Source organism: Aptenodytes forsteri, unplaced genomic scaffold (genome assembly GCF_000699145.1).
Source record: "Aptenodytes forsteri isolate BGI_AS27 unplaced genomic scaffold, ASM69914v1 Scaffold379, whole genome shotgun sequence".
NCBI lineage: Eukaryota > Metazoa > Chordata > Aves > Sphenisciformes > Spheniscidae > Aptenodytes > Aptenodytes forsteri.
The window spans coordinates 2,827,520-2,842,388 of NW_008794088.1; the positions used below are offsets into that span (position 1 = coordinate 2,827,520).

A 14,869-nucleotide genomic window follows, 5' to 3' on the forward strand; every position below is an offset into this window, starting at 1 on the left:
GCAAGGAATCTCTCAACCTCGAGGAGTAACCTTGAGAGGCATCCCTACTCAAGGGAGATCCTGGCGTGCAGCCCACTGCCATGCAGGAGAGCTCAAAGGGCTCTTGGGCTGCTCACTATTTGTAGGGGTAAGATGATTGACTCATAGTCATATTTACATACTGATAACTGTGGTTAGGTGGGCATATTTCTCACAATAACCAAGGGCTATTGTGTTGTTATCTGGCTCCCGAATCCACTTCGTTAATGGACGAAGCTATCACTATCAGCATCCATTAACGACTGCCCCGGTAGTTATCACTTGGCTTGCGCAGAGTTACAGGAGATAAAGGTCAGGTTGGGCAGGGGAGCACACCGTCACACCCAGTTGTAGTCATTCTTGAGCGTGTTTACAGATTATAGTTTTTTTAAAGAGTTCCAATACAATAGAATTCCACCTAAATGAATTCTGTCAACATTTGGTTTATTTACAAGTATCTTTATGTGTGAACACATAAAAGAGTGGAGCTCTCCAGTGAAGCTCCATCTGTAAAATCAGGCCACTTCAGCCACTGAAGAGCAGTGCTAACTTCTCCTGCCTTGCAGAATCCACGTAAGGTTTCTCCTACCAGCTGGCTGCAAGGAGCACTGAAAGCAAGGCTCTTCTCTGTTGTTAATGCTTCTCTTCCTGCCAGACGCAGATACAAGTACCAACTGCTAAGTGCACCAGCCTCTTCCTGCTGGAGTTGAGGAGCTCAAAATGAAAGCGTGCCAGAGTGACAGGCAAGCAATGTGGACCATAAGGGATATAGAAGAAAGTGGAGAGAATGGAGGCACTACTGCAGGCCTCCTCAACTCCTCTTCCCCAGTCATTTCTTATGCACTTACTAGCCACAACAAGCTCACAGAGCGACTCTGAATTCCTTCACTGGTTTATCACTTTCTCCCAGCCCCCTCTAGTTTTCAGCCTGCTCCTAGATCCTTCTATATACTTAATTCTTTTTTTTTTTCCTGCAGGGCATGATAGGCTTTCCATCTCCCCTCATTCTTTCTTGTTGGTCTGTAGCAGGCAGATGGAGAAGTTGATGATTACCCTTGCTAAGGCATCATTTGCAGCACTGAACAACAGAAGTACAGAAAAATGCATCCCACAAAAATTTAAACCAAATCTTAGTTTACATCAAACCAAGCAGTTTGGCTTACCTGTCCAGTATATGTGCCATCTCCATTTCCAAAACTGTGTCCTGAAGGGCTTTCACACTGTGGCCAGATGATGTGGTACAGTTTAGCTGTCTAACTAGACTGGAAATTCATCCCCTCTTTCCAGAGAAAAAGAACATCCAAAGCATAAGGCAGTCCTTCGGCTAGTTCTGCTTTGCTGCTCTGGGGTGGTGGTGTGGAAAGGCAGGAATGCTTCCTTTTGCTTTTGGAAAACTTAATCTTCAACACCTAAAAAAAACCCGGATACTAAGATTCAAGCCCACACCACTTCTCTCATCCCACGCTCTTCCCTGTTTTTCCGGCACTTCTAAAATACCACATTTCAATGCAGACCTCATAGACTCTTTATAAACTTCCTTGCAATTTTTAGGTTTCTTTTTATCTTTCCGAGGCACCCAATGGGCTTTTTCATTCTGCTGTCAACTCCAGACTAGAAGACCCCTCGGCAGGAAAAAAATGCTGCCAGCTGTGTTTCCTCTATTTAAAATAAGCCTTTTCTTTTTTCTTCTTTCCTCCTATGGTCATGTTCCCTTTCCCACTGTGCTCCATCATTCTTCCAAGTTGGTATCAGTCACACAATGCTAGGCCAGTGAAGTTCTCAGAGACAAATCGCAATATAATGTAATTAATTTTACTTCCAAACTATCACTTTCCGAGTCTTAAATTTACTGAGTTACTCTGATAAAGGTCACCACTGGAATAAATATCAAAAGAAAAATTGTATATGTTCCCTTTTAATTTAATCCCTTTATTTATGGTTAACAGCTCTCTTGCACCTCCTTCAACAATAATTTTATCTCTTTAGCGTCTTGACCTGTTAAATTAATGTAGCTGACGCTCATTTTGCAAACGCAGATTCAGTCAAGCTACAAATAGAACTAATGCATACAGTAATTTTCTCCATCAGCATCTCCTTATCATTAGGTACTCGTCTCTAAAGACCCTCTAAAATCTCAAATAGAATCTAATTATACAGCCTTTATCCCCCATCTCTTGTAAAACATGGAATTACGTATTATTCTGACTCACCTTCCTTTCTCTAGAAATTAGAAGAATGGTGTTCAGAAACAACTGAGAAAAAAATGGATATGAGTTAGACTTTTTGACAGTTAGATGGATAATCTATAGAAATCCCAGTCTCCAAAGAAATAATTAATTATTGTGTGGATGTTTGTTGTGTTTTGGCAGGAGGAAGAGGAAACAGAACTGGCAGTGATCTGTCTGCAGAAGTTGCTCCGAGGCAGGGCTATTCAGAACATGGTATTCTGTGTTTCCTTCTTTATGTCTCTCTTCAGAATGTGGGAATGGTTGAAAGTGTGTTTGCAATCTTTCTTCCACAGCACTAATCAAGGGTAATGAGGCTTCTGCAGCATATCTTCCTGTATGTTATCTGGAGTCCTTCAAGGCTGAAGTCTTTGCTCTCCAGCCCAAATTTCTTACAGGAACTTCTAGGTTCCTACACGTGTCTGTGAGTGTCTTCCTGTTCCTGCCATCCCCTGCACTCAGCTGTTTAATTAGATGCTTCATAGCAGAATTACTCAAATGGCAAATTCTAGACTAGATCTGGACCATGAGTACATTTTGCCTTGATTGTGCCAAGATCCCAGGCACAAGAAACCTCCCACATCCCAGCAGGGCAGCTTGTATTTCATGCCATCTTTCCAGCTTCCTGTGATGGTGAGCTGAACCTTAGATGAGGAGCAGCTGAAGCATACCATCATGATTTCCAGCAAGTGCAGGACCCATCATTCTGCTTTCAGTGGAGCAGAAGTGGGTCTAGGTAAAAATTAATTGAGTAGCTATGCTCCGTGGGCTTCATATTAAGCAAGTCTATCACTTTTGATCAGACCAGTCCAGAAGGTTTGTTTTCATGCCTGCTGAGAATATAATTGATATTCTCTCTTGCACTAACTATTTAACATTTGTGAAGTGTTCCCATGTGGGACCCTGACCTGAGCTTTAGCAAACAATGCAATACCATGGAAGTGGCTTGAGGTGGAATATAGACTTCCCAAGTCTTCTCCAGTTCTGTGGTGATCTATGAGAAGGATGTTTGATGCCATTGCAGAACTGTTGACTTTCACATCATGAAACGTTCCACCGTTTTAGGAATCTCCTTCCGGCTACTACTGGATCAGAAATATATGACTTATTTGGAGAATGACGTGAGCAGGGTTAAGTGATCCTTTGTTGCTGTTGGAAGCCCTGTTGGAAGAGAGGGGGAATGAAAATAAGACAGTGTCAGGGAAGGGCTGGGCCACATAACCCCGTAACAGGGACAGCAGCAGTTTCAACAACCTCCCCACCAATTTATTGCTTTGAGCTGTTGCTGGACTCCCTCAAAATGAAGGTCAGAGAACAGTGTATGTTGAAATAGGAGACATCTAACCCTGGACTGAGAAAAAGGGGCAATGCTCACACTGGGAAGCTTTGACATTGAGGCTGATATAACAGGATATCCAGAAGGCTATTGCCCTTTTCACTTGACATTGGTGTTGCTGTTCTGCATTCCAGTGGTTTGAGTTCTGGGTGAAGACAAACAGAATTAAAAAAAAAAAAATAATAAAGTAGCAAGGGATCATCTATACTCCACAGCAGAAGGTCTCAACTTCCATCTTCTATGCAGGAGGGTTTCGGCAAGATTTACCTGACAGCTGTAGTGTTTGCCTAAATGCGGCCACAAATTTGTTACAGAGAACTAGGTCTCAGAAACAGCTGACCTTGCAACTTGGAGAAGAAGGGTGTGCTCTGCTGGCAAAACATGTTGATCTATATTCTCCATTTAATATGCTTGGTTGTTTATTTTAAAGATGTTTGAAGGGAAGGAGAAGCGGCTGGAACTGATCCGAGAGTTGCGCACCACTCACGCACTCCAGGAGGATGGACAGCTGCTTTTGAAGGCAGAGGAGGAAATGACACTGGCTCTACAGCAGCAGCATGACTTGCAAATGCACAAGGTTTGCCTGTATAGATGGGAAGGCTGATTCACAGCACTGTCCTGACTGGGCACTCTGTACTTGCAGTACTACCAACACTCTCGCATTTAATTTCTTTATGTTTTCTATTATCCACAGCACAGAAAGCACCCCAAGTAACAAAGATGCTCTCCTAGCACAGGCCAAGCATTGAATGCCTGAGGGGCTAAAATTGCTCTCTCACTGCTCTGGGGGTTCTGGGGAATCTCAGAAACAGACTGAGGCACCTTGACCACAGCTGCTACTCAGGCTGCGCTTGCTTTGTTTGCAGACAGAGCACTTATTTTTATTTACAGGGCTTTAACAAACTGCACTGTCAGACGAACCTCAGTTTTCCCACATTTCAATCCATTTGACTGGTGCTGTGACCTGGCATCACAATACATGCTTGTCACTCACATCTGTCAGATGTTTTACTGAATGTGTGTTACTGCTCTGTCCTTTCCCTGTTCCTTTTCTAGCTTGGCACCCTCGCAGGCTCCTCCTCAGGCATAAAACATCACAAAAGAAGCCAAAGCAGACTTACTTTGTAAATCTTGCTGGGCTTGAGACTTCTAGGACCTTAGCAATGGTGTCACATTGTTGTACTTGCCACTGTTACGGAGAGCAGAGAAATTTTGGGCTCCATCCTCTGCCAAGGATCTAGTGAGAGCTGGGGATGCAAATTCCCATCCTATTTCCTTGCAGGGCCACAACCTTCCAGAGCAAAATGAATCAAATGGCAGATGCGGTCTGAAATGGATCATAAAGAAATTTTGTCCAGACTTCACTGCATCTCATATATACAGTATCTCCCACATTCCTGCAGATTTTCCTATAGTTTTTACTACTCTCCTGTTTTTTCAGTGACCAGCTGTGAGGCAATTCTGCAGGTTCCAGATTATAACAGCATCCACTGGCCAGCTGGCCCGGCAGAGGTGAAGCCAGAGCACTGCTTCCTGCTGGGTGGGCAGCGACAAAATTTCCCCTCAGATCTCAGTAAAAATTGAACCGGGTGACTGTGTTTTACTGTTTATCATTTCCAGGTGCTCCCTCCTACACAGGGAGCCCAGGTGTGAATGCAGGAATAGAGAGTTTTTCTACTGAGGAATTAAGAGAAAAATAAACGCCTTAGGCATTAGGAACTTGAAATGCTCTTTCTCTTCTGGAAGCCCAGGTGAGAGTGAAGGAGAGAGCAGTTCAGACACCATAATGACATTCACAGAGAAGGAGAGAGAGCAAATGGTAAAGATGCTGACCTCTGATCTCAGAATTTCCTTTTGGGAGAGCCACTATCCCCCTCTGCTGGTATCTACCTCCTCTACTCTTGCATTTTTTTTACTATGTCTCTGAAGGCATACAGTCCAAGGGTCAGGTCTTCAAACACTTTGAACTTTAAAACTCTCTGGAATGCATGCGCAGGAGTTTTCTATGTGTGTGGCTATTCTAGAAAGTCATTGATGACTCACAGTTCTTTAATTTTTGGTGGTCACAGTTTTTGTTCAGGTTTTTGACCTTTCCAGTATAAAGAGAGGCATTTTTCAAGAAATGCTTCCTGCAGAAAGAGGACAGAAACGCCCGATAAAATGGTCAAAGATGAGGGGTTGAAAATTTCCAACTTCGTATATAACAAAAGTCTAAGACAAGAGTGTTCCTGGGTTGTTTTCCTCCATTTCACACCAGTTTTAGACACAGCACCTGGAGCAATAAAGAAGCAGCAGCATGTTAGTTCCATGTTATCCCTCCCTGTGGGCTGGTGCAGTTACTGCATTGCCATCCTCCATCTTAAACACCCATGGGCTAAGCACTGTCACTTCTAGATGTGTGCAACACTGACAATCCCACTTTCTTTGAAACACTGCATGAGCAAATGAGCTGATTTATTACTACTTGTCTGGGATATTTCAGCTCCGTTTTGAGTTTTACATTCAGGTCTACTCTGTTACTGCCTGTTTATTCCAACAGAAGCACAGCATCCCAGCCAGTTCCAGACATTCCCTCCTGCCAAGGACTGTGGCTTCATAGTCCATACTGGAGATAGATAATGAACTTACCATAGATCTTGTCCCTTTCTGAAGTGCAATCACGCATACCCAACCCATAAAACATGATGTGCTTGGAACAAGGAGTGAATGGCACAGTAACACTGAACACTTGGAATCTAGTCTCAGCTCTGTCACAGACTTTCTGATTTTCCATTACCTGGAATTTTGAGGTCTCGTTTGCACTTCTGCAAACTCAATATAATTACTGTTGATTTGAATTTGTTAGCAATTAGTAACTTGTACAGTTTTAGGTAATAACTCAATAGCTAAACCTGTAGGGACTCACGGTTGCTGTAGTATCTCAGCAAGTTGAATCACTTTGGTCGCATCATAAATGTCCAACCAAAGATGTACCATTTCACTGAGGTAGCTTTGAACTGTAACAAACATTTTGTATCCTTAGGGGAGGATAGAAATGTGGCTGTACTCACAATTGCACAGTTTCCTAAACCTTTACTCAAGCTTCCAACTCATAAAGAGTGAGGGTTTTCTTTCCAAATGCTGGAAAGAAGGTTCATTTGCAACTTTTGATCCTATTTTTCTGTTCTGGTCTAGCTAAGCTTAGCACAGAAAGATGGAGGGTATGCAGCTGAAGTCATTTCATTGTCACTTTTATACCTCCCCTTTCTTGGTCTGGGCAGTGGAGCATTCCCCAGTAACAAGCAGATGGCCTCAGCAACTATTCGGGTTATACTCACAGCCACAGAAGTACTTCATAATACCTGGAATATAGCGCGTCTAGTGCTTTATCTCCTCCCACCCACCCAAGCATAGGGGCTGCTTGTCCTAGTGTGACAGTATCGGGACTATTCCCGCCCTCACTAGTTTTGCCATCTTTTAGCCTCTTTATGCCATCAGAGCCTATATACAGGAACATTACATTTTGCAGAATCCAGGCCAGCGCATGTTAAACAAGAAGAATGCAAAACTCCTAGGGTTGTCCCATGGCTGGTCTGAGTGGATGTTGCAGAGCTGTTTCACATGCCTGTGGTAGTCCTGGGACTTCAAACAACATTCCTGGGGTTTGTAACACAATTCTTTGCATTTTTTTTTTAAAAGCTGTCATCAGTGGAGAACCACTTGGCCAGGGAAGAAGGAAGGGTACTGGCAAACATATTTGATTTCCTGTCCAAAGAGCTGGTGAGGCTGCAAGAAGAACGGAAGATCCATGCTTTTGTCATGCTTGCTGAGAGGCAGAGGCGGATGCGGGAAGCGGAGGAGAGCGGACGTCGTCAGGTGGAAGAGAGGCGGCGCCAGGAAGAAGATGAGATTTTCAAACAGGCAGGGGAGGGAGACTGGTGGGACTGTGGGCGGCTTGTAGGAACTGCCTCCTTGTGGGAAGGTCCAGATGGAAGGGAGGTGCTTCTGCTCTGACTTTGGTGATGGCTAGTTTTAAAATTGCGGGGGAAGGCTTGGTGAAGAGAGGGTGATTCCTTCCTAAAGAGTCATGCCTATTAAATTAAGGATGATCTGAATACCCCTACAGAGAGTCCTGTTAGGCATATCATGAATGGATGTAGGTTTCTAAATTTCCACAACAAACACCTATGGAGAACAGATGTACCTAGATCATCTTTAGGAATAATATTTTGTCAGCACTTTGTCTGTCCAGCAGAACTATTAGGTGCTTTCCCAGGAAGGATGCCTTTAAGCAAGGTTTTGGAAAGATTTTGCCCCCAAAAAGTGGACTGCAAATAACAAGAGGTACAAAAATTATTTTGAAGTAATGATAATGGATAACATAACCTTGAAATCCAGAAACAAAAATCCTGAATTACCATATTCCATAACTATTCTATAGTGCTATTCCTATTCTCTAGCTCCTGACTGCATGAAGCATATTTCTCCCAGTTGAAAGGAATGAGTGGGAGCCTAACTGACTATACCAATAATTTTCAAACTTTGTGGGAGGAGGTTAATACCAAGAGAGTCTGGCATCATGTTTATTTTTCTTTTAATTTTAGCTTCTCCTCTTACCTTTTCTGCATCCCTGAGTGGGAAGCAAGGAGGGTCAAAGTGCCGTAAGCTTATGCCTTTCAGACTAGCAGAAGGAAAACACCCATTTCTGGAACCTCTGCTCTACAACCATTATAAGGAAACCAATAATTTTATCTTGGTTTTATTCATGTTACTTTGACTGGCTTGATGGAACCTTTCCCATCAGGATTTGCTTGAATGAAAGCTGATTAATTTACTGAAGTCAATACTGATGATGATTTTTTGGCAGTTGTTGCTCAGGGGACCGTGAGAACTGAGGAAGCAACTGCCAATGCATTCACAGAACTAACCTGCTCCAGCAGTATTGGATCTGCGGATAAGTTTTTCTTCCACCACTGTTTCTTTCCTGCATTTGTTTCTGTTCAATTAGTTCTCAGAAAGAATTTTTAGAAAATAAATTTTTACACAAGCTATTCTTCCCAGAAAGCACCTCTGAAACCAAATCTCAGGCTGGCCTACCTGAAATTAAGAGTCTGGTGAAAATTTCTTGTTCTTGCTTCTTTGGAAATCTGCTTCCACCACGCTCCTGGCACAGCAATAGGCAGAGGAACAATATCTTGGTGTTTTGTTCCAGGTGGTGAAAGTGCACCAGAGCACTATTGACTCCTACTTGGAAGACATTATCCTGAGTAGCATGGAGAACACAGCTGAAGAACAAGCCAGGGAAGAGATTCAGAGAATGGCTGTAGAAGTCAATGACATTGCTTACGAAATGGAAAGCCGGTACGTTATTGAACGGCACATTAGAGGCTGTTTACAGCAGTTTAGAACCTGCCTGACCATCTGCTTCTGTGGTTACGTGTATAATCTAAGACATGGGAAGGGCAGAGCAATACTGTTCGTGATCAGTTCATTAGCGTGACCGCTGTATGGGAACCACATTGTTACTACCTGGTACACACATATAAATCCATCAGGGCTTTATTTCTGTACAGCATGTGCCAGATTCCCTTTGCAAATCACTTGTGGGATCTGTGAATCACCCTTTTTAGACTTCTCCATGCCAATGTGATGCTGTGACTGAGCTTTAAGTGAATCTGGGAACTGCCTAAAGCAATACCCATTCATACTGGTCTTTTCATTTATTTACACTACTACAGAAAATCGGTTTGAAAGAGATGCTAAAAGATACAGCTATGCAGCAGTCTTTCATCCTGGGGTGGCTGTTCTTTAAGAAACTGCCAATTTCCTTGGGGTCAGTCATATTGATGGCTGCCTGACAAGGCACTTTGAGTAGAGTAAGTTGCTGAGAACACCACAGTCTTGTGTTTGGCTGGGGCATCAACAGTGAATACTTTTTAGGACCTGCCAAACCCCCAGTTCAGTTTCTATGCTCTTTTTTTGGAATTGAGCCATAAAAATCCCAATGACACAGTGACTCTCCTATGGTACAACAGCTGTGTATTTTGTAACTAGATGAATACACCCAGAATGTTGAAATCCTTGGGGAGAATGAAGTGTAGATAATGCATGCAGCCCCTGGGCCAATTGGGAACTCACCAAACACTGGCATGGAAAGGAGTACGGGGCCCAGCCAAATGCAGAGTCACAAAAGGGAAGAATTTAGCAAACTCAGCAATGGGCCAAAGACTAAATTGACAAAGACGCAAATCCTCAGAGGTATCTGCGTGTCTAACTCAGTTTGTCATCAGTGAGAACTGGGCTCCTAAATACCTTCAAGGATAAGGAGTCTAGGGTGATCTTCTCCCTGGAAATACTGCTTTCCAATGCAGTATTGAACACATTGGCAGTGCAGTGCAAAGGAGAATAGTCACACTGTCACCTATTTGTAGGATAAAGAGAGAACCAGCTGACAATTACTGCCATGACAATACACTCCCTTGAAAATAGTGAGAATATTTACAAGGGAGTCTTGTGTTTGCAGAGGTGATCTGAAAAGAAAATTAAAATACTAATACCACTCTGCATCTGTTCTGTAGTCGAACTCGCCTACAGTCAGAAGAGATTGTAGCAGAGCTCGTTTATGACTTCCTGATTCCAGAAGCTGAGAAAATGTCTATCAGAGAAAAAGGTAAGGAGTCCAGTAACTTTATTCTCTTCACGAACTGGTTCACCCTCCTCACTCTAGCTCACTGAAAGGAAGGATGCAGTGCCAAAAGTTGTCTCAGTTCTCTGAGATTCCTCTTTTGCACTCTGCAGGTAGAAAGTTAAGCCCTCTGACCCTTTTTCACCAATTTCTTATGAGCTTTAGTCTTTTAAAATGGTGGCCTGAATTCAGACCTGATGTAAATTTGTTGTATCTGCAACAATAAAACTACATGACAGGAAGCAGCCCATTGCACCTTCAAAAACAAACCGGGAAAAGTCTTTAAGTAGCATGGCTGTGAATGGTCTATTATATGGCAATTTCTAAAAACTGTCAAAGTCTTTAACAGGCAGATTACTTAAATATATGCCATATGCGGAAGGAAGATTATGTGCTTTCCTATGCTTTCCCCTTCCCCCCTCAATTGGTTGAGAGCTAGAAGCAAAGATAAGGTTTTAGGGTTGGCTGTAGTGGCATCATGTTTTAAGTAGATAATCTTGCAGTTGTAAAGGATGCTTCTGTTTAGCCAAAATGGAATAGTATCTGTCAAAATACAGAGGGGAAGGCCCTGGAAACCTGTGTATTACATTGAGGATCATGAATAAATGGCTGTTCTTAACTGGGATGTTTCCACTGACCAGCACACTCAGAAGACCGTGACTAAACCAGTCACCCATAGAAAGTGGACACAACCTAAGAAAAGCAATTGTATCACAACTGAGTCTGAAGCAGTCCTTGCTGCAGTGTACTTCTCTGACTTGAGAACAAAAGCACTTACTTCATTGCTTTTATTGTTGCTTTGTGAATGAAAACACAAACCCTGCAAACACATTTTGTGGTCTCTGAATTGTGCAGACTTTTTTCTTCCTAGTTTGTGTATTTGTCACAACAACAGTATCTATTCAGCAGCTGGCAATTCTGCATAAGCTTAAATCAGCTCCCTTCTCCTTAGCCTTGCTTCTGCAAGCCTACCAAAGCAGGTGATGTTATTTTAGTCAATGAAGCCTACAGCTCAGGCACTAACACAGGTTAGCCTGTCTCAGAAAGGAGAACAGAAAGAGAAGACCTGGAGATTGCCTAGGATTCTGGACATACAGCGGTACCAGCAAGGAAGAAAATATGTACTGGGCTTAAATGCAACAGCAGCTGACGAACAAAGCACCTCAGAAGCACTCCCAAGCAACAGAGGATAAAAATCTTCAAAATCTGTGATAGCTACAGTGGGTTTGCCTGGAAAGCAGAGCTAGACCCAGGCAAAAATTAAAGTGGATACTGGAGGAAGAGCTAAAGCAATAGGTGATAAAGTACAAGACCTCCTTCAAACGTGGTCAGGTGAAATTTGCCACAATATTCTTGTGACAGCAGACATCGAATGTCAGGAAGAGACCTGGCTTGTACTCTCTTCTGCTATTGCAGCTTGGGGTGGAGGGGACTCCATACTCTTAAGAGATAGCTGAATTCTACTAAATGTCTACAAATGCTCTCATGAACACACCCTGCCATAAACCTCCTGCACAGCGATACCTTCAAGGAAGAAGAATCAGTAACTATTCCATATAAATCCAAAGGAGATAGTATCAAAGAATGGCATTAGATCTTACGAGCACGTAAGTGTATTGTGTTTCTGTGGCAGCTTTTAAAGCTTTCCCTATAGTGAGCCAGATTATTCATTATGAAACTGTGTTTTAGCAACCTGGCACATGGTTGAGCATACACCTTCCGTGAAACTAGGAGGAACTGATCTGAGAGCACGGTTGTCTGGCCTGCCAGAGGAGCAAATCCATTTGTAGAACAAAGATTTGAGGGCCTGCAAGTTCAGTCTTTGCCTACACTTTAGCTTCCCCTTAAACATCTCTATTTTGCCATTACCTAGTCTTTTCTTCTCTTGTTTTTTTTTTTCTCCTTTTGTTGCATTCCTATGCATAAAAGCAGGGATTATCCAATACTGGCTCATCCTGAAACTCCTCTGCACCTCACTTCTGAACCCTCCTTCATTGGAAGTAGAAGTCAATATGCTGATATGAAAAAACTTGCTTTTAAAAGGACAATTACTCACCAGTTTGAACCAGCTTTCTTTTAGATGGTATTCACTGTGGATGGAGGAAGGGACTGCAGCAATATCAGGAGAGTATTCCTGGTATAGTTGATACAGTTCATGTATACACGATTGAAGCCAAAATGCCTTTGGGTAGAGAAAGCTCTCCTGGGAATTGAGAGCTGGCTGGTGAAGGTCAGTTTTTCAAATGCAAGTGAGATCCAGTTGCATTCATTGTCGACAAAATGGACCTGGGAGATGGATAAACATAAACAGGATGGGTTAGTAACGTTGAGCGACTGAGTCAGTGACAGTATGCAGAACTGTATGACAGCATGCAAGGCACCAGTGGTTCAGATTCACAGTTAAAGTACAGCTCAGCCTTACAACATAAACAGACCAAAGCAACAAGAAAGTCTTGGACTTTTGCAGGGAAGTGACATGACGAGAGCCACAGCTCCTTCCTGCACCATTCCTCACACCCTCCTTACAAGCACGCAGTATTTCAATCCCCATGATTGTTTACCAGCATCGTAAGTCTAGAGGGAGAAAGAGGGAACAAAGAATGGTGAAGAGCAATGAAGAGAATTGTAGGGTGAATGCTTTGGCTTGGTAATTATTTCCCAAGAGGTGGGCTGGAAATACATACAAATGACATTGGATGAAAACCGTAAAACACGGTAAAGAACAATCCTGCAGTAGCAAAAGGGAGACGATAAGGTAGGTGCTTTAATGTGTCTATACTGTCTCCAAGTCTTTCTTTGAACTCAGTAAGAGTTTCTCAGTGCAGGCAAAATCATAGCACAGGAGAGGGCAGATTTCAGCTCCAGTCTTCCAGAGACCTGCTGCAATTAACGGACACTGAAGGAGAAGTTATTTTAAAGCCTGATAACGTGTCCTGGGCAGTTATGCCCTAAGCTGGAAAGGAAAACACTTTGGCTGCGTGTCCCGCTGTGTGGGCTGGTCTTCAAAGTGAAATGCAAAGTTGGTTGCTGCTATTAGGTGGCAGTAGAACGCTTTCAGCCAAAGTTAGAAGGGCGTGATTTTTTTTTCCTGAGATAGGCTTTTCCACAGCTGCAGGAGGGCTAAAAGCTATCCCTCCCTTCTCCCCTATGGAGAACACTTTGCTGTACATTTCCAAGTGAAAGCCTTACCTCTTTTTATGCACAGTGAGGCAGTCCCAAAGAAAACACATCTATGCTGCTCATCAGATCATCCACAGGGACACAGAGAGGGTAGTGGCTGATCTGGCACTACATCGGGAGACATCTGTCAGCAAGATAAAGGGAGATCCTCCTGCTGGGACAGCTAGCGCTGCTTTGAGTGGGACAGCTGCTGGACCTAGTGCAGCTGACAGCACTTGCTCTGCCCCAGTTGCACATGAACTAGCTAAACTTCTGTGCGAAGAAAGCCCAGGAGAAACAGCAGTGAACCCTTCTGATGGATCAGACCCCCAGCCTCCTAGAGACAGAAGATGAGCCAGGTGAGTTTCCCTTCCCCTCTGTGATTTGGGCTCAGAGCACGGTGAAGGAGAGGGAAGCACATTATATTTACTTTTTTCAGGGCACCCAGAATGGAAAATCCTCTCTCTCCCTTGGGCTGTCCCTCCTGCTGCCTGCCAGCAATGTTGTCCTGGAACCACTCTGTCTACATTTTGGTGTGGCAGCCCCAGTCCAGCCCCCTCCACCACCTCCCCTCCTAGCTTTGGACCTCATTAGCTAATTTTCCTCTTTAATTATTAAGAGAAGCTTGAGTGAGAAAGCAGCGTTAGCATTCCTTGTTTGTTTTCCTGGCACAGACCAATAAAGATCTGCACCTGGGCTTTTGATGGTATTTCCTTGCATCAATAACATTAAATGAAAAAATATTCCAGCAGTGGGAAATTTTGAGTTGAGACCATGCACAGAGTCTTTTCTCAAGCATGCCCCACTGATTTCCTTAGTGGAGTAAAGCAGAGCGGCTTCCTGCATTAGCACTGCTATTAATAAAGCGTTGAACGAAAACGGTCAGATCTTGCATCATCTTTTCACATAATTAGTCCTTGCATAAAGAAAAGGTGCCCCTGACCTCAGCAGACTGGGTCCTGCCAACCAGGCAGTGTCTGGCACTAGTAACTACGGCTAGGTGATAGCAGAATGACATGGCGGGGGCTGACGTAGCTGGCGCAAAGAACCCACTAGCCAGCGCTTACGGCTTTTCCAGAAATGTTACTCTTTGGGCTGACCTCTTCTTGCTTTTTATCATCCCAAAGGAGAACAATGCTGGAAAGACTTATTTTTCTTAGAACAGTGTTAGTCACTCTGGCTTTCCAGCTCCAGGGGGCTGTGCCGAAAGGATGCTGGCTTTGCCTTGTTTGCAAGCATGGGGGTGCTCCAGCTCAGGATGTCAGAAATCAGCAGGCTGCAGACAGGCGCAGTGCATCTGATCAGAGAGCTGTCAGGGACTTGCTCAGCTCTCCAGCACCCACCTGTCAAAATTCCTGAGGTCTGTGGGTTTAGCATCTGAAAGGTACATTTACACCGATACCGACATCAAACGCACCAGCTTTTGGAGGAGCAGGCACAGCCACACCACCACACCTAGAATGCTTA

General features: G+C 43.6%; 1 protein-coding gene across 1 annotated transcript in view; it reads left to right on the forward strand.

Annotated features, from left to right (window-relative positions):
• Positions 1-14,097, forward strand: part of MAATS1 (MYCBP associated and testis expressed 1) — a 31,889-nt gene extending 17,792 nt beyond the window's left edge. The window contains 7 exon segments of the mRNA XM_009274608.2: positions 2,388-2,459; positions 4,010-4,156; positions 7,258-7,479; positions 8,771-8,919; positions 10,137-10,228; positions 13,449-13,761; positions 13,842-14,097. Coding sequence (XP_009272883.2) covers positions 2,388-2,459; positions 4,010-4,156; positions 7,258-7,479; positions 8,771-8,919; positions 10,137-10,228; positions 13,449-13,756 — 990 coding nt within the window. The 3' untranslated portion in view covers positions 13,757-13,761; positions 13,842-14,097.
• Positions 14,098-14,869: the final 772 nt, after the last annotated feature.